The 19,343-nt window shown below is 34.9% G+C and overlaps 3 protein-coding genes and 1 non-coding gene across 7 annotated transcripts; all 4 read left to right on the top strand.

Moving 5' to 3' along the window:
• Positions 1-906: 906 nt before the first annotated feature.
• On the top strand, positions 907-980 carry TRNAN-GUU. The gene has a single exon. It is a non-coding gene; the product is annotated as a tRNA-Asn (tRNA).
• Positions 981-1,000: 20 nt separating this feature from the next.
• On the top strand, positions 1,001-8,626 carry LOC123215301 (dol-P-Man:Man(7)GlcNAc(2)-PP-Dol alpha-1,6-mannosyltransferase). 3 transcript variants are annotated; one of them, XR_006502004.1, is made up of 21 exons: positions 1,001-1,139; positions 1,226-1,311; positions 1,734-1,775; positions 1,894-1,939; positions 2,395-2,481; positions 2,950-3,005; positions 3,471-3,588; positions 4,225-4,283; positions 4,370-4,441; positions 4,975-5,038; positions 5,118-5,221; positions 5,681-5,752; positions 5,836-5,922; positions 6,018-6,085; positions 6,502-6,570; positions 6,647-6,729; positions 6,971-7,070; positions 7,645-7,710; positions 7,923-8,020; positions 8,099-8,201; positions 8,282-8,626. XR_006502004.1 is itself a non-coding variant. In XM_044635336.1 (21 exons), exons 1-20 carry the CDS (start codon positions 1,103-1,105, stop codon positions 8,177-8,179), a joined length of 1,491 nt encoding a protein of 496 aa, XP_044491271.1. In that variant the 5' UTR covers positions 1,002-1,102; the 3' UTR covers positions 8,180-8,201; positions 8,282-8,626. The 3 variants fall into 3 exon arrangements, 2 of the variants coding, with proteins under 2 accessions (XP_044491272.1, XP_044491271.1); XM_044635336.1 differs by having other exon boundaries at positions 1,002-1,139; positions 7,923-8,016; XM_044635337.1 differs by lacking the exons at positions 7,923-8,020; positions 8,099-8,201.
• A 739-nt stretch (positions 8,627-9,365) lies between these two features.
• Positions 9,366-12,128, top strand: LOC123215299 (pentatricopeptide repeat-containing protein At1g02150). Its single transcript, XM_044635335.1, has 2 exons — positions 9,366-9,975; positions 10,616-12,128. Exons 1-2 carry the CDS (start codon positions 9,607-9,609, stop codon positions 11,852-11,854), a joined length of 1,608 nt encoding a protein of 535 aa, XP_044491270.1. The 5' UTR covers positions 9,366-9,606; the 3' UTR covers positions 11,855-12,128.
• A 2,469-nt stretch (positions 12,129-14,597) lies between these two features.
• LOC123216081 (cyclin-U4-1-like) lies at positions 14,598-16,950 on the top strand. Of its 2 annotated transcripts, XM_044636442.1 has the most exons (3): positions 14,598-15,000; positions 15,441-15,751; positions 16,618-16,950. In XM_044636442.1, the coding sequence occupies exons 1-2, from the start codon at positions 14,666-14,668 to the stop codon at positions 15,712-15,714; spliced, it is 609 nt and encodes a 202-aa protein (XP_044492377.1). In that variant the 5' UTR covers positions 14,598-14,665; the 3' UTR covers positions 15,715-15,751; positions 16,618-16,950. The 2 variants fall into 2 exon arrangements, with proteins under 2 accessions (XP_044492377.1, XP_044492376.1); XM_044636441.1 differs by lacking the exon at positions 16,618-16,950 and having other exon boundaries at positions 15,441-15,957.
• Positions 16,951-19,343: the final 2,393 nt, after the last annotated feature.

Genomic DNA, 19,343 nt, shown 5'->3' with positions numbered 1-19,343 from the left:
TCTTATTAATTTGGATATCATGGGAATGAATGTTGCAGTGCAGTGGTTGAGTAGAGTTGTTGGGTAGAACAAAAGCATCTTGATTTGATTCAAATATCAACTTATGTTAAGCTCACGTTTTCTTTTGAAGAGTAATTAATAATAATATAAAAATTACCAAGGCATAGGCAAAGACATCCATTCACCTCTTTGTTTTAATTTAAACGCATATTACTCATCTGCTGAACTGAAACCAACCAACCTTCCTTTCTTCAGATGATCTTGGAAGTTTTTCTATCTCTTCCTCAATCATCTTGCTCCAGCAAAAATCTCTGCTCTTTCTGAATAAAAATCATTAAAATTGAATTGAAACCCAAAAGTACCTCCATTGTCTTGAAATCGCACTTGTTCTCCCTTTTGACGACATCTATGGTTTCGAGGAATGAAAATATATGATAGATGATTGCTTCCCGCAGATTGGTCAGTCAATCTATCAACTCCGCCACCGCCCGGTGCAAGTGTTGGCGATGTTGTTTTGAGAGTTTCAAGAAGGATTCATTAGTGCTCCTAAAATTGCTTTTATCTGCTATTTTTGCTGAGTTGATAGCTGCTTGCTAGCCTTTTTATAGACTCACATATTGCTAGTCAGTTTGGCGCCAAACTTTAACTTTTCCACTGCTTATTATTATAACACTTGAAAGAAAACTAATTTGAAAATTTAAGTTTGTTTGTAAATAAGATTGAACCTCAAGAGTGGCTATACTGAAGATGCTAACGGGCAGTTCTACTTTACCAAAACTTTAAGCTCCTCACAACATATGCTAGAAAAGAATGGTTTGAACTTCTGTGGTTTATGGTGAAATGCGATAACCCATTGAGCTATAGAAAGCTACAGATTATGATAAACTTTTATGAAGATAAACAACTGCTGGAATAGCTCAGTGGGTTAGAGCGTGTGGCTGTTAACCACAAGGTCGGAGGTTCAAGCCCTCCTTCTAGCGCTTGTTTTAATTTTGGTTATTATTCAATATTACAGCATTAAAGCAACTTTATTATTTTACATTATTATATTTTCTTTCGTAAGATAAGAAGCACGCCGTCTTCCTTGCAAACAGAACTTGGAATGGCGTGGAAATCCTCTAAAATTTTCAAGCTTTATGGTGATTATAGTTCATTTTTAATCACCTTATCAGATAATGTGAATAATTCTCAATTGCGTCTCATAGTTTGTAGATAAATTGTTTAGGTTACGACTTGCTTTTGGGTTCAGTGGCTGCTTTTTACGTGTTAATGGTGCCCTACACTAAGGTTGAGGAAAGCTTTAACGTACAGGTACTAAAGTAATTACCACTCTTCTTCTCGAACTAAAAAATTGTTAATTCCTGATTGCCAAGAAAAATTGGGGTATAATAATAGCTTAAATATTTGAATTTATTGTTTCCTACAATAAAAAACCCTAACGTTTTTACTGCAAGATTTTTATTATCTAAAACCCTAATCTTCAAAATTTCAATTCAAGTTAGGGTTTTTGATAGTACAATTCTTGGAATTGATTATACAAATCTTGAAATTTGAATGTCCCGGGCCTTGATTATACAAAGTGAGTCTTCAAAATTTTCAATTCAAGATTAGAATTTTTGATAGTACAATCCTTGGGGTTGATTATACAAATCTTGAAATTTGAATATTGCGGGCCTTGATTATACATGGTGATGCAATATTGAATTTAACGTGATTCTTCCTGTCTTGTGAAGGCAATGCACGATATTCTTTATCATAGGCATCGCTTGGATAATGTAAGTTCACTTATCTGTTTTAAGCTTATTAATTTAAATTGTTGTTAGTTCTGGTGGGTTGTAATTTCATTGGAGTTTGGACCTGAATTGGATTTCAAATATTTACTTCTCACTTCAGTATGATCATTTGGAGTTCCCTGGAGTTGTTCCTCGCACGTTTATTGGTAAGCCTCATTTTGTCTAAAGCTGAATACATTTGTGTTTGTCTGTTATGTCTTTTCTATTACATTGAACTAGTAATATATCTACTCTATATACAAATTTGAAGTCATTAACTCAAGTGAGAAGTCCCCTGGTATCTGGGTAAGAGCTTATTTTCCTGAGCTTAACCCACATCATTGAGGGATGTTTTATAGGAGTAAGAGATATCCTTTTTGTTTTTTAGTTTATAACTAAATTTTCAATTAAGATTTTATAATTCTTTTTGCCCTATGACAAGGGATTATAACTGATTTTTCTAATGTTTGCAGATATGGGGTACATGAAATATTCTTTTGAACTTACGATTTGATTACTGTGGAATCCATCCTCTTGAATATACCTGAATTTGATTAGAGTTTTTTATTATATGAATCAACTGAGAATCATCAGTCTTTGACAAATTTATTTTTTCTCATAGGTGCTATACTTGTATCTATTGTGGCATCTCCAATCATATTCATTATGAGTTTACTACATTTGCCAAAGATTTATGGTCTGGTTGCAGGTGGGCCCTTCTATATTTGGGAACATTCATCTTTTCATTTAGGTTCAATTGAAGTGAATTTTGCTGGGATGTTGCACCATGTGCCTTCTTAAACATAAACTTACAGAGTTTTCTTTTTTCTTTTTGAGATAGTTAATGTTTGTGTTAGTACTTTTTGACTTGAAATTGAAAAGACTAAGATGCACACTGTTCACTTCAGTCTTGATTCTTTCGATGCTTATATGATTATTCTCATGATGATGCACTTGTGCATTTTTATAATAATTTGCAGTTTCTGGAAAAAGTAAATCAGACAAAATGTTTTGCTACCATTTTTCTGTTTAGTTTTGTGTTTTGGTATTGTGTAGAAGTGTCTTTTTTAATATCATCATGGTTGGTAAATCATGGAAAATGCCTTTAAGCTTTCATAAATTACTGGGGAATCCCTTTCTGAAACTTGATTGACCTATTATAATTGTTATTTTGTAGCACGTTTGGCATTGGGTTGCATCCTGCTATCTACCCTGCGGTTTTTCCGTATTCAGGTATGTGCCTGTGTTCATATTCATCTATGAATGTTATCAAGAGGAAACGAATAATTTTTTTGCATTGCATGGCTAGATTTTTTCCATTGTTTTTATTAGAAGTTAATTTAATAAAATCCAGAAAGCTGATACACTTTTAGCTGTGCAAAAGATAGCTTTGATTTGGATTGAGCTCGTAGCCAGCCTACGTCATGTTAACCGTCCAATCTAGGAGATCCAAGAACTTTAAGAGTTAGACTGGAATTTTTGTTTGTGTTCATGCGTTGCAGTAGATCTTGTTAGGGTATGCCTTTTCATGTCTGCTTAAATCTTTTGGTTGCATATATGATGATATGCATTTGAGGGATTGCTTCTCCTTCAAATATAACCTCTAGTGATTTTATAGAATAAAAATGGTAAAATCAACTATATATCTATTGTTTCTCTGCAAGGGCTTTGAATTAATGTGTCGATGTTTATAAGCAGGTTGGAAAAAAGTTTGGACATCAAGTAGAAGCTTTTTTTGTAATACTAACTGCGCTTCAGTTTCACTTGCTGTTTTATTGCACACGTCCTCTTCCGAATATACTAGCTCTTGCTGTAGGTGATTACTTTTCTGTATTCAACCATCATCTATTTTCTTCACAAACAAGTTTGTTCTCTCTTGAAATTTCTATTGTTTAGTATCATTGGGTTTCTCTGTCTCTGGGGCACATCATATACTATCATAGTCAAATTTGTGATTGTGTGCATTTTTGCTTGAAGTTGATGGAAGTGCTTTTTGTTTCTGGTAGTTAGAGATTATAAATTTATTCAGCTTTGTGACTGAAGAACTTGATGTGAGATCTCCTTTTGCTTACATGCTTAGCTCTAAGTGGTGTCTTTATTGCTTAGAGGACTAATGTATATTAATTGACTTGTTCAGTATCTGGTTCATCTCTCCAGCTCTATGAGGCTTAGAAATTGATTATTTATTATATTAGATAAGAAGTAGATTTCATTATGGTTGTACTATGGATTGCTTATTTCCTTTCATTCTTGTCAAGTCAGTTCTCTTGGGGCCCCCTACCTGGACATAATTTTATTTGGGTTTTTTGACTGCTAAATGTTGTGCGGTCTTGTAGTAGTCTCCAATTTTGTGCTGGTGCTCATGCAAGTGAGGGGCAGAGAAATTTTGGTTATAAAAAAAGATTGATTAAAATATGTTATAACTGCTGCTGATTTTTTCTCAATTGTGTAGTCAATCTGGCATATGGGCTTTGGCTCAAAGGGCATTTTTATACGATGTTAAATTGTCTGGTATGCTTGATTATTTTTGCTTAAGTTTCAGAATATTCATGTATTTGAGATTATTTTGATTTTCCCCTGTTTTCTTTTTGCATAAGATTTTCACCACAATTGTCTTTAGATGCGATATGGTGTTACTTCTTGGTCCTCTTGGCATGGAGCTTTTGTTGGTAAGTTGCTGTTCTTTTTCTGGAATATTATTGATATTCTCATTATGATTTTGCATATTGAAAGAGAGAGTACAAGGCTGTCTGCAATCTGTACAAAGTAAATGTTTGGAAGAACTAACATATTATAGTTATATGTATGTGTGTTTGCTAACAAGATGTAGAAAATTCTTTATGTTAATTTTAAAACCATGAGGCCTAGAATTATAAAGTGACAATTTTAGATGGTTAAAGCCTTGAACACATCTGTGTGAGGATGCAACTTATATAATGTTAGACTCCTTAAACCTCCATTTATATATAATGTTTTTATATTCTTAATGAAACACTGCATGATACAGAAATTAGCTTTTATTTTCTCTTTATATTCTTAACTTGAGTAATTTTTCTGTAGTACTATTCTTTATGAGTAAGTATATGCTTTTCTACATTCTCCCATCCTATTATACATTTGCTATTGCATCTGAGTATTGTAATACAAAAGGTCTAATCAATATTTGGTCGTTGTTATAAGAATATCATTTTGTAAATGACAGACTAAATCAATTTCATTCTGGAAAGCATTGAAATGCTGTATTGGAGCTGCTCTACTGTCTATCGGTTTGTGAATTGTTCTTATGTAATATTATTCATCAGAATTTTTCTGTGATAGAATTATGAATGATTTTTCCTTGTGCAGGCCTTACCACAATGGTTGATTCAATTTTGTGGAAGAAGTTAGTGTGGCCTGAGTTTGAAGTTTTGTGGTTCAATTCTGTTTTAAATCGGAGTTCTGAGTGGGGTGTATCCTTGTTGAATGACATTTTCATAGCACATTTTACTTTGTTGTGGACATTGAAAAAGAATGTTAGTAATATTCTTGGTTCTCCTCTAAGGTCTCTCTCTTGTCTTTATAAATTCATGTTTGTGAATCTACATTTGCAATTTGATTGATGAGTGATATATTCATCATAATTTGTTGTTACCTTTATAAATTTGTTGTGGGTGCACAACTCTCCCAATTAATGTATAATTAGTCAGATCTCATACCAAATGTGGTAAATGCATTTATGAAGCCTCAACATAGATTGACTTTAGCAGCTGACCACAGACTGGTTGTGATGGTAAGTGTTGGCATGCGTATTGTAGAGCTTGCCTTTGTTTGGTGCTTGATTAGCCTTTCTGTTCTTGCAGTTTGCTGTTTCATGTTTGGGTAATAGTTAGACAAATTTTAACTGTCCTTCCTTCACCATGTTTCATTAGACAAATTCTTTTCACTGGTACTTCACTTCAGCCCTTCCACGCTCTTTGCTTGTGGCTTATCCTCTTTGTATAGTGAGTATCCAAACCTATAAATTTTTTTTGGCATCTTGTTTTTTTCCTTCATAATGGTTCCTAACAATGTTTCCTGTTTTCAGCTTGGGGTCTTACTTGACAGGAGAGTTCTACCTTATATTTTCCCTGTTTTCTCTTTTGTTTTACTTTACTCTAAGCTTCCTCACAAGGTGTTTGGAAAACTCTGGTGACTCACTTTATTTTTAAATTGTCAGTGAGCAGGTTATAATAATAATAATAATAATATTCTTTTTAAACAATGCAGGAGCTTCGATTTATTATTAGTTCTGTACCAATTTTCAACTTATCAGCAGCAGTTGCAGCTAACAGGATGTATGTTCTTGTTTGTTGTTTGTTGTAGGCTGCACTAATTTGCTCAGATTGTTTTTGTTCAGTCTTACTGGGACATGCCTCAACTGCATGTCATCTCATTCACCTTTTGAACAAAAACTGCACCATGTCTTTTCTGATGTGCTATGTTTCAGACGTGTCCATAATCACATCATTGCCTGTCATGTCTTTTCTCAACTGCAAGTGATCTCATTCATGTTACACTTTACAGTCTGTGTCTGTTGTTGTTGGGCTTCTATGTGGGGGGATGTATGAATTTGACACTGTTTGGCTGTACTATAAACAATAATTTTTCTTTAGTATACTAATAAAGAGTTTGTTTGCTGCTTAATTTTGAAACATTTTTAATGTTTCCCAATTGCTAATAGGATTCATAGTTGTTGCACTATTTGTTACAGCTACATCAATAGGAAGAAATCCTTGTGGAATTTTCTCAGTATCATTTTGCTAGGGCTTCTTTTAATCAGGTTTGATGACTAGTCATTTACTTTATGATAGATAATGAGTTATTTCCCTATATGTAATTGTCTTTATTTTCTGCAGTTTAGGGTGCACTGCCTTATTTTTCATGGCATCCTATGAGAATTATCCCAGTGGCTATGCTTTAAAGTATTTGCATCAGATTGGTGAGTTCTCTCTCTCTCTTTAACTTTAGAGTAATTAACAGATGAAATTGTGAAGGAATGTTTTCAACAAGAGTGTTTCTTGCTAAAAAATGTTTCAGATAGAAATGCACTAACAAACTGTAGCCACATTGTTTTTGAAATCACAGTCAATTAATTTTTTCCCTCTCTTCGAATTTGGTATTTCATAGAATGTTTAAGTTTTGTTGCTGTGGCAAATATTGGGCATTCATCTCTTTGGTAGGTCATCTTGCTGACAGTTCTGAAGAACATTGGGTTCACATTGATACTTATTCAGCCATGAATGGAATATCACGCTTTTGTGAAAATGATGTCTCATGGAGGTATGCTCAATTATTGCTTATGTATGTAAACAATGTTAACTTCACTACTAGCCATACCACATTTTTACTCCATAGTGTATAAATGTAAAATTAACGACATTTTCTTTTAAATGCTTAGACATTATAACAATCGTGGCATCACTTGCCTGAAATACTGGGAACACAGATAATTTAAAGTGAGATGTGCTGTAAAAAGATTGTCAGTACCAACACGATGGCATGGAAGTTTGGATTGAGTATATTAAACCAGGAAAAATTTTACCACATTGTTCTTTTAAATGTTTAGACATTATAACAATTGTGGCATCACTAGCCTGAAATATTGTGGACACAGATAATTTAAAGTGAGCTGTGCAGGAAAAAGATTGTCAGTACCAACACAAGGGCATGGAAATTAGATTGAGCTTATTGAACCAGGAAAAAATTGAGATATCTTTGTTTAATTTTTTCTCCTTTCTGTTTTGGCCGGTAGTAATTGGCATCACACTTCAGTTCTTTCATGTTGTGTACGGTACCCATGTTTACTGTTTGCAAGGTTTATCTATCAATCCATAACTGTGCCTTATAATGCCAGATATTCCAAAGAAGAAGGCATCCCTTTGGAAGCATTTCATACGAAAAATTTCACCTATCTATTGAAGTGAGTATTCCATTGTCTTTATGCTATCTTTCAAATGTGTCCTTGGGCCAAATATGTCATGAAATGAGGTTGGGATTTAGCATTTTTTGCTCCTATCTTTCAATATCTATAAACTCGAAAATGACATGCATGTGCACTGGATTACATAAAAAAGATTTAGTACCTTTTGCTAAGACCCATATGTAGTTTATTTATATTTATTTGTGTAACAGTGAGCATTCTTCTGTCAATGGATACAAGTGTTTATTTACCGTGGATGGTTTCTCAAGGGTTCATCCCCAAATTAGTTTTCCACCTTTGTTACTGGTAGGTGAGGATCAGTGTTTCACACAGGCAGTGGCCTAAGATTATCAGATCTGAAAATTCTCTTTGCAATTAATGGCTGTAGATTAAAGAGCCCAAAGTATATGTCTATGGAAACATGGAAAACAAGGATGTCATGCATAAAAAGTGGCCAGGATGCTCGTGATTTTTTTATCGATTCCATATTTGTGAGTTTATCTTGCCAAAATCATTGTGCAAGACATAGATTTTAGCTGCATTTCTCAACTTCTAGATGGTTTTAATGCAGGTAACAGAGTATGATAACCTCTAAGTTTAAGTTTGCTGATACCTTGAACCAGTTGCTTACATACCATATGACGCTCAGCAGATGTTATCTCATTTTTTAATGTGATTGATAATTTTATAGTCACATTTGGTTTGGTACAGAGGATAAAAAGTTGCCTGTGATATCATATTGGAAGCAAAACCAAAATTATCGTTGAGGTTCTGTTTTTCCTTAAGTCCTGCTTATTATATTTGTATGGTGGGTAAGAACTTTGTAGTTATATTCTGGCTCTTTTCTCATGCATTAACACAATGAACTCAAACCTGTGATTTTGTTTGGAAAAGAAAAATTAATTTCTGGCAGACATCCTTGATTGCAAGCAAAATATGCAATGCTACAATTTGTATATGGTGGATTTTTGCACGTATTTTTATTTGTTACCCTTTTCCGATTTCCTGCATTGTCTCTGACAATTTGAACCAGCAAGAAGATATTATTTATACGAAAGCTGCCAAGACCAACTGGATCTTGGCAGAGAAACCGTTTTTGCTCTTCTTAACGACAATGGCAGTGGCATTGAATAATATTAAATTGTATGTAACAAATTGACTTATTATCATACTATAGTAATTTAATTTTTTATTTTATTTTAAATTTAAAATTATTTAAATATATGATAATATGTCAGATAGATTATATTAATAAGTAAAATAATGTTTGTACATGAAGAATTATTCTAATATGAGTTGTTCTAGGGTGGTATGGCTCGGTTTGAAGCAGGGCTCATCTTGTTGGGTTGACTCACAGAATTTTATCAAGTATGATTTGTAGTCTGGTCTGATTGGTAAAAACGAGTATAAGCATCAACCTGAAGTGAACTTACCATACAGAGCATGATTTGTCTGGTTTAACCTCAGATTCATTCTGATTGGTAATGACTGACCATTAGGTCACAGCCAAATCAGATTCATTCTGATTGGTAAAATGAGTATAAACATCAACCTGAAGTGACTGACCATTGGGTCACAGCCAAATCCATCTTTTAAATAGGTTTCTATGCATCAACAATTTTATTGAAAGATCTTTTTCTCTCTTCCAATAATTCTTGCATTGAATGTTGACAAAAAGCTCTGCATAGTTCAGATATTTGATTAGAGGAGGGGTTCATTGTAATTTCTTCTAACTACGGGGCGTTGATAAATTATCCTCTCAATTCTCAAATAAACCAATAAATTCGGGTAGTTTACCTACTTATCTTGAATGAAGACCAGTCTGTACGATCTAGAAAAATAACTACGTTTCGCAGTTTTTAGTCTTCAAGGACTCGCTCGCCTCTCTGAAGAAACATGTTTCTTCAACCTTCTCTTCATAATCACCACAACATTTCTCTCTCTTCAACCCTCTTTTATTCTCAGCTTCTTCCATGTAAAGTCCCAATCTTTACCCTCCATCAAACTGTAAAGCACCAGAAGCTCCCCATCATAAGATGCTCTATATCACAAATTCACAACTATGGAACAGTGGACTTTGAGCGAAGACCCATGATCAAGTGGAATGCTATTTACAAGAAAATATCTCTAATGGAGAACCCTGAAATGGGTTGTGCTTCTGTGTTGAATCAGTGGGAGAATGGTGGCAGGAAGGTTACAAAATGGGAGCTTTCTAGAGTTGTCAAGGAGTTGAGGAAGTTCAAGCGCTACAAGCAAGCTCTTGAGGTATAAAACCAATTAAAAATAATTATTTTGGTGCTTTCTTTAGCATTTGTTTGTTGTTTTCAGATTAATGGATTGGTTTTAATTGGAATTGATGCTGCAAGCAAGGTTTTGAGACAATCGAAACTTTTTTGGGGTCTTTGTTTACTGTTTTTGGTGCGTCTTGTTTTGTGGGAATTTGTTATTTCAGTCAAAGTTCTAAGCCCTAGCCTATCTTCAAGTTCATGATGAATCTTTAACTGGTATGGAGCTTTATATACATACAAAGTTTAAACTGTCTTGTTGGAAAGCCTAGTTTAAGTTCTTCCTATTCGAAAGGCAGCTAGTGCAATATGAAAGAATCAATTCTGCTGCAAATTTGTGTGAGCTATTAGGCCCCTGAGATATTTAGGGACAGAATTAGTAGAACGAGTGAAGTTCACATTTCAATGTAAAATAGATTGAAGCGGGTAGGCAGGTACTTTCTCTTGATTTTGAGGAAAGAGAAGAGAAAATATTTGTCTGAGTTTCAATTGGATTCCCGGGGCTTCTTTAGTTGGGTTGTTTTGATCAAAATTTGTCCTTCGGTGTTTCCTTGGCTAGGGGTCAGTAGGCGTTTTTGTATCAGAGATTTGAGTTGCTAAATTGTGACTTTTTTCTGCAGGTATATGATTGGATGAAGAATAGGGGAGAGAGGTTCAGATTGTCTGCTAGTGATGCTGCAATTCAGTTAGACCTAATTGCTAAAGTTCATGGAATATCTAGTGCTGAAGATTTTTTCCTTGAGCTTCGTGACACTTTAAAGGACAGGAGAGTATATGGGGCTCTTCTGAATGCCTATGTTCAGGCTAGAATGAGACGAGATGCAGAACTATTATTTGACAAAATGAGAGATAAGGGTTATGCTATGCACTCACTTCCATTCAATGTAATGATGACTCTTTATATGAACCTCAAGGAGTATGATAAAATTGATGTAATGATTTCAGAAATGATGGAGAAAGGCGTAAGACTAGATGTATATTCGTATAACATTTGGCTATCATCTTGTGGATCCCAAGGATCTGGAGAAAAAATGGAACAAATATTTGAACAGATGAAAATGGATAGAGCCATTAATCCAAACTGGACTACATTCAGCACAATGGCGACAATGTATATTAAGATGGGACAGTTTGAAAAGGCTGAAGAGTGCTTAAGGAGGGTTGAGAGCAGAATAACTGGTCGTGATAAGATTCCTTATCATTATCTCTTAAGTCTCTATGGTGGTGTCGGGAATAAAGAGGAGGTATATCGGGTATGGAAGGCTTACAAATCAATTTTTCCTAGCATTCCAAATTTGGGATACCATGCTATGATCTCATCATTGGTTAGGATTGGTGATATTGAAGGGATAGAGAATATATATGAGGAATGGCTATCTGTTAAGTCATCTTATGACCCTAGAATCGCAAATCTTCTCTTGGGATGTTATGTCAAAGAAGGAAATTTTGATAAAGCTGAGACTTTCTTCAATCACATGGTTGAAGTGGGAGGAAAGCCAAATTCAACGACATGGGAGATTCTTGCTGAAGGGCATATTGGAGAGAAGAGAATTATGGAGGCTTTGTCTTGCTTCAAGGAAGCTTTTGCAGCTGAGGGAATAAAGAGTTGGAGGCCAAAACCTATAAATGTGCTTACCTTTTTTAAACTCTGTGATGAAGAATCTGACACGGCAAGTAAAGAGGTTTTGGTGGGACTATTAAGGCAGACTAATTATCGGAAAGACAAAGCTTATTTTTCAATGATTGGCTTAACTGATGAAACTGTTAATACCAATGCTTTATCAGTGAATGACTATAACAATGACAATGTTGAAGATGAAGATCAACCACTCCTAAGCCAACTGCAGGGTAGCCTGTGATTTGTCAGTTTCTCCTTTTATTCTAGGTTTCGCAAAATATTTTTGAACCTTTAATAACTTTGCTTTTAGTAGATTGTTTCCACTGTTGGACTTCATCAGGTTTCAAAGTGCTAAAGGTATGAGTTCTGCTCACAGCAACTAGGAGTAAGCTTTGCCTGAATAGAGGTTCCAGTAATCTCTATTTCACCTGTTTAAATTTTGTTTTGATATTTACTGTATTCTTGTGTAGCATTTGGCTAGTAGATATTTCATTTTATCCTTTACACTTGGTTCAGAGTTTTTGAGTATTTTTAAATGTTTGCCACATTTTCATCTGTTACGTTTTCTTTCTGTTGATTTAAGTTGATTTTTGTCTTGGCACAAGTTGAAAACATTAGAGATCAAAGTCTACCTTCAGGACATTTTATAGGTTTCTGATCAAGTCCTTAAGGGCATTTTATAGGACTTCATGGTTTCAGATTGAGGTAGTCATTGTTTTGCCTTGGCCGAAGATAGACATGTTAAAGAACTATACAAGAGATGATATGAAAGAACTATACCCAATTGTGAGAAAACTTCCCACCCATCCAAATCTTTAAGAGGCTACTGAACTCTTGAAACTTAAGAACACAAGATGAATCTTGAACTTTGATTATTCAAGTACAATTCAATTTCATTACCTTTTAAGTCCATTCTGAGAATGAAATCCTTTGTCCACCCCTCATTGAACATGTAACAGTTTGATGAAGTCCATAGTTGGAAAACCAGGTGACGCTTGGAATTAGTGTCTTGATCAAATACTGCAACTCTAGAACCCTTTTACTCTTCACAGGAAATGTATATATATTTGAAATGCTGACAACAGGAAGTGTATATATTTGAAAGCCTACATTGACATTTCGGATCTCTCTAAGTGAGCCTTTTCTTTGTTTTCCATGGATCAAGATAAAGACACAATTTTTTTAAAACATTTTCTTGTTTTTCTACTTGGCCATGGCTGAAAGAAATCTTTGGCGACAGTGGCATGTTGTTTGCTGTTCGGATGAGATGAGATAGTGGGCCAAGGCCAAGTGTCATCCCACAGTTATAATTGTACCGGAATATATCTTTGCGTGGATTTGGTTTCATTTTGTCTTTGAGGTAATTCAGTAAAAACTTGATTCTCTTCTGAGTCTTTTTGCTCCGTTGGTTTCATTTCAGCAGAAAAAGAAAAAACGAAGGTTTGAAAGAGGCAAATAATGAAGTGACATTAGGCATTTCGATTTGAACTCCATGCCTATCTGACAAAATAAGCCGTCGGTGATAAAACCATTTCAAGTCATGACTGAAAAAACAAAGCCCCAGATGTCCAAATCACATGTGCTACATTTTGATGGTGCATAAGAGAGTATTATTTTCTGTAAAGTAAAGAATGGCAGCGTTGAAGGAGAAGGAAGGACCACGAGCATGCAGTTGCATTGAATAATGAATAGAAGAGGCAAGTGGGGAAGGGGAGGCGTATATAGAATGGGATATAAAAGTAATACAGGTTACATTTTTGTGGTAGAGAATTATGCGGGGTCGCAATTTTTAGGGGAGAAACCACATGGGATAGCACATGGATTTGTGATGCCTTCCTTACATTGCAAATGCAATCGACATGCTTGCTTTTTTATGTTTTTGAGTTTCACACATTTTACTCTCATACACAAACACATGCTTTGCTCTTGTTTCACTCCAAGAATAACTCAACATGTTTCCAGCTTGGCCACTGTTTTCCACAAACCTCAAAAGGATAACTGTGTATGGTTGGCAGCCAGCAACTATGAGAAGACATACAACAAAATAGTTATAATTCTGGTTGATTATATATTGTTTCGTGTATTTAATATGATTGATCTAACCGCCAGCCGGATCGTTGAATCTGCCCTTTAAAGGGGTAACACCCTGAAAACATTGTATTATACTAAACTCAAGGCGGCATATACTTTGTGCTATAGACCAACATTACAAATCCATGTTATGTCACCAACTTAGTCGCATATGGATTTACAACACATGCAAGATCTTAAAAAAATGGAATCCAATAAATAAAATCTAAATTTTCCCACATGTAATCACATGATGAGTATGGCATGGCCATCACAAAGTTCAGGATTTCTACTTGTCTCTTTTCTTTTTAATAAAAAGACACTCATTAATCCACCATAAATCCCAGCTTTTGTTCCCTCTTCCACAGGTTAAACTTTGAAATTTATAATCATAACCCAACTCAAGCCCCACCTACTAGGGACATGACATGATATCCAAGTCATAATTCACTTATTTGAGGGGTTTTTTTTTTTTATAAATTATGTAATTAATCATTTATTCATGTTTATGATAGATTCAAATTGAATATATTTGTTATTCTATTTGAATAAACTAAAATTGAGTTGGGATAACTATAACTTTAGTTTAAGTCTAATTGGTTTGAATTCAACAAATTATCGAAAGGTTGTTTGTCGATTTATCTTCTTCAATGATTTTTCATCATTTTTTTTGAGTTTTTTTTTTTCATTGGTGAGTTTTTCTTCATATTAGTTTCTAATTATTCTTTTTCTTTTTTATAACGATCTTTTTATGACCTAATAATATTTTATAAATAGATAATATATATTAGTTTGTATAAACAAATTGATGGGTACTCATAAAATTAAGCGTTTTTTAATTTTATATAGAATATATAATTACTAATATTACACTTCATGGCCGCGTTTATTATTATTATTTTCATATAAACACTGAACGTTATATATCTCAACAGGGGCGTTCACAGATAAACAAAAGCTCAAAGAGTTCACATGGTCATCAATGGCAGAGTTAGAGAACCCGGTTGTCATGACAAATCTTATCGCTTTTCTCTCTTCTCTGCTTCAAAGAGCGGCTGAATCCAACGATATTAACTGTCGACTCCAGCCCCAGAAAATTTCTGTTTTTCATGGCCTAACTCGCCCTTCTATCTCCATTCAACGCTACTTAGAGAGAATTTTCAAGTACGCGAACTGTAGTCCCTCTTGCTTCATTGTTGCTTATGTTTATCTTGATCGGTTCGCCCAAAGGCAACCCTCGTTGCCCGTCAATTCTTTCAATGTTCATCGTTTGCTTATCACTAGTGTCATGGTTGCCGCAAAGTTCATGGATGATATGTAAGTTCTTCAAGTTTCTCACTTTAACATAGTGGTGTCAGTTATGAATCTTTGAGATTTGATTTCTGGGTTCTTGGTTTTCTTGAAATCTTAAACACTTTTAAGTTTCTTTTAATTTTTTTTCACTTGGTAGAATACTTTAAGATACAAATTCTGGATTCTTGAATTCTTTTCTGGGATTTTCTGGAATTTGAAGTACCATATAAAATTTCTAGATTGAGTTGCAAAGCTGATGATTTAAGTTGCCAAAGCATATTGATTCTCCAAGAAAATAGTTTACTTGTTAGATCAAGATAATTCTAGTCATGTGAAACCCAGACTGTCTTCCAAAAATCAAGCTTAAATGCAGCTGATGAAGGAAGATTATTCAGCCAATGTGTTGATGGTTTAAAATTTAGCACTCTGGCTTATACTAAACGGCTACAGATTGATTCTTTCAGGTATTACAGCAATGCTTACTATGCAAAAGTTGGAGGAATCAGCACAACAGAGATGAACTTTCTTGAAGTAGATTTTCTGTTTGGATTGGGGTTCAGCTTAAACGTGACACCCAACACTTTTCACACTTACTGTTCATATCTTCAGAGAGAGATGATGCTGCAACCTCAACCACCATTAAATATTGCAGATTCATCTTTAAACATTGGAAGATCACACTTGTGTTTCAATGAAGATGAAACCTCACACCAAAAGCAGCAGCAGCTAGCTGTTTAAGTCTTATTGTAAACTGTTAGTGTAGTTAGATATGAAGGTAGATAGTGACTCTTTTCTTCACTCTTCCCCATTTTTAGGTAGGCAAATTGAACTCATAATTCTGTGTGCTAAACTTGTCTTATGTCTTGTATTTGTTTACTTTTTCTGGGCTTCGGATTTCAAATGATTTGGTATGTATGTACAGATGGGAGACTCCTCTTTACAGTCTGGCAATGGAAGTAATTAGCTCAAATTTTATTGCTTGATTCTTCTTATCCATGTTATGATTCTGTATGTTGATGAACAATTAAGAGCTTCGTGCAAGTTAGAATGAGCATCCGATGATAAATCTCAGCATCTACTATGATCTTGTTAAATAGATGTGTAGAATAAGGCAAACACAAAGTGGTTTTTTAATGTTATTTGGTTTGTCAAGCAAGAATTTACATCCACGGTAATGATTTTAGTAGCATTGAAAGAATTTTTCAGTAGAGTGAATATAGAAATTACAAAAGAGTGTCTTGATAAAGACTTGGCAAAAGAGAGAGACCTTCCATAGGATTGTTGGGTTTGAGGGTTTCATTCATAGGATTCAAGAAAAGTGAGTTAAAATGCTATTGGTTACAAAATTCAAGTTCGAATATTAATTTTTTAAATTGTTACATTAAAGATAGAATCATCATTGAAACTAATAACTTAATTCTTTTGTAGGCATATGACCTGGAAAGGGTGTCAACTAATAAAATAAGTTTTTTGGTTGATAGGTGTTTATCTGCTAACTGAAGCATGTATAGGTGGTTTTTTTTTTAATGATCCCTACTTGAAAAAACGTTCTGCAGATAGGAAAATGAGTGGTGACAAATGAATTCTGTACAGGGAGTAGTATTTTGTTATGGTTATTTAACAATTTGTTCCTTTTGACAGTTGTACTGATTCTTCAGAAGGAGACATGGAGCATGTGCAATTACAGATTGGAAGTTTAGACTTTGGAAACACCATGAAAGGGAAAGATGGGATGCTACCACATACCCCACCTTGTAAAAGGGAAACTGGTTTGGACTTCCAATTCCAACAGTCTTATTATTATAATTGCCATATTGACCATTCTTAGAACACATAAAACAGTTGTGTTTATGCCATTTTATTTACTTTTTGTATTGCTTTTATTTTGAAGTCACTTGTATGACCATATTCTTATATTCGAAATCTAGGAGAAAAAAGACCAAGACAATTTTTCGTCTTTTGTTAGCTTACCAATAGAATGGCATAAATTGGGTTAGTTCAATTGTATAATTCCACGAAAAAAATAAAAATGTTTTTAAGTGGTTTGACTCTTGAGTATATTATTGAGATTATTGATAGAAGAGGCAGAAAATCAAAAGTTTCCGAGAGAATGAACTGAAAAATTTGTGAGAGATGGGATCATGAGTTGCCTATATAGTAACCTGTCAATCATTTTGATTTTTGGTGGCTATACACACAAAACTTTCTGCCATTTCAAATCTGATATAACTGCTATACCTGTAGCTGTAGGTCTAGTATTTAAGTGCTGCAGAGTCTCACTACTACACTCATATGTTGGAGTATGACATTAAGGAACCTGTCCTCAAATTTAGGCCAATGGTGAATCTCTCTTTGCTGTTTGAGGACAAGGATTATACTCTAATGCTAGTGTGACTGTCTAGTAACATCAATAATCTCAATAACATAACAATGAATATAGAAAGAAACAAGGTAACTCAGCAATTACAAGATAAAGTACAGTAATAATCTTATGTCCAGACATTTATGTCACATAATACATAAACAGCTTGGCTAAGAAGACAGAAGCTCATCCTGAACACCATTGGGTTTCTTATCACTTGACCACTTGTTGTACATCTGGATCAAACACCCAACTCCCAAAGGCACAGCAGCCGCCAGCAATATGTATCGATATCTGACGGACTCATCAGGTGTAACAGCAAAAACAGCAGATCCATAAGTTAAAAAGCATTGCACCGGTGGCAAGGCATATCTCGAAATGAAAAGGAAACTTGTATGTGATTGATACAATTACAAAAATAGATGTAGAAAGAGCCACAGTATTGGAAATGAGAAAGACATAGTAGGCTTCTTTTTGAGCTGCATAAATGGCCCTGCCAGCAACATGCCCATGACCATTATCTTGCCAGACACCACCAGGAGGGTTGACTCCAGCTTGAAATGTTACTGAAGCAATTAGAGTCACAATTATTAGGATCACATTTCGGGCTTCACTTGGCGAGTCCCTGCCTTCTTCATACTGAAAATATTTAAACCAGCTTCTCCCAGTACTCAAAGTAGGGCGAGGCCGAGGCCGAGGCGGCATTGATATATACAAATACAATGCTTGTTGTGCAATGAAAACTTAATTGCTGACTGGGTCCACTATGAAGTCAGTTACATCAGTAAGTAGAGGACATTTGAGAGTTCCTAACTTTATTTAAGTCTTTTGGCTGAATTGGAAGAAAATGCTAAAAGTGAATCTTGATGCCTTTTAATAAAAATTGCAGCGTAAATAGAGCTTAAAATGGCCAAACGACTATTTCCCACCCAAGGTTTGATGTTTTCTCAAAAGTCCCCCCTTTAACTATGGAAACACCAAACACCCACCTATGGTCGGTTAGATTTAACCAAATCCTAACGGTGGTAGGGGTAAAATTGTCATTTTTGCTATAATATTAAAAATAAACTTAAATAGAATCTATTTTGCCCCTTTAAACTTTAAAAACTAAAACTTTCCCCCAGTCTAAGTTTTAAAAAATCGCAATTTCACCTTAGGGTTTCTTTTTGAAATCTCCGGCGGCATTTCTGGCTCCATTGCCGACGGTCTCTCCGCCCCGAAGCATCCTCTCCTTCCGGCGATCTCTTTCCTCCCATTTGGACCCCCCATCGGAGTCGGAGAAGCCGTGGAAGACGAAGAACTTCATCGAGACGAAGTTTTTCGTCTTCCCAGTCGTCGTCGTCGTCTTCATCTTCCAACTGCGATCGTCGTCGTCAGATAAGTCGTTTGGGAAGACGATTTCTCTTCCCAGACGACTTATCTCGACGTCGAATGAGTAGTGCAAGAGTTTAGGGAGGTCGTCGATGGAAGAGAAACCGTCGGAAGGGGAAGACGGCCGGTGATGGCGCCGGAGAGATAAACCCTAGGGGGGAAATGCGATATTTTCAAACCCTAGGGGGGGAAATGAGATATTTTCAAACTTAGCTTAGGGAAAAAATATTAGTTTTTAAACTTTTAGAGGGAAAAATGAGATTAAATTTACCACCGTTAGGGTTTTGTTAAATCTAACCGATCATGGGTGGGTGTTTGGTGTTTCCATAGTTAAAGGGTGGAAACTTGAGAAATCATCAAACCTTGGGTGGGAAATAGTTGTTTGGCCAGCTTAAAATACAAAAATTGAGAAAACCTTCATCAAGATAGATAATTTTATTGAATCTAAAGTTATACAAAAACTTTATCAAAAAGAGATTTGCTCTAATTATAATGAGGTTCTCATTCATCCACATGAAAGATACTATAGAAAAGACATTAGGATGTTTAATTATCACTAACCTTTGAATTTGATTGAGTGTTTGGATAAATTGATTAGAGAAATTTAGAGATATGATATGTAGCGGCTCGGTTA

This window comes from Mangifera indica, chromosome 5 (assembly GCF_011075055.1).
Source record: "Mangifera indica cultivar Alphonso chromosome 5, CATAS_Mindica_2.1, whole genome shotgun sequence".
In the NCBI taxonomy this organism is placed as follows: domain Eukaryota; kingdom Viridiplantae; phylum Streptophyta; class Magnoliopsida; order Sapindales; family Anacardiaceae; genus Mangifera; species Mangifera indica.
The sequence above is the reverse complement of the archived record's forward strand: the minus strand, read 5'-3'. Positions and strand labels throughout refer to the sequence as shown.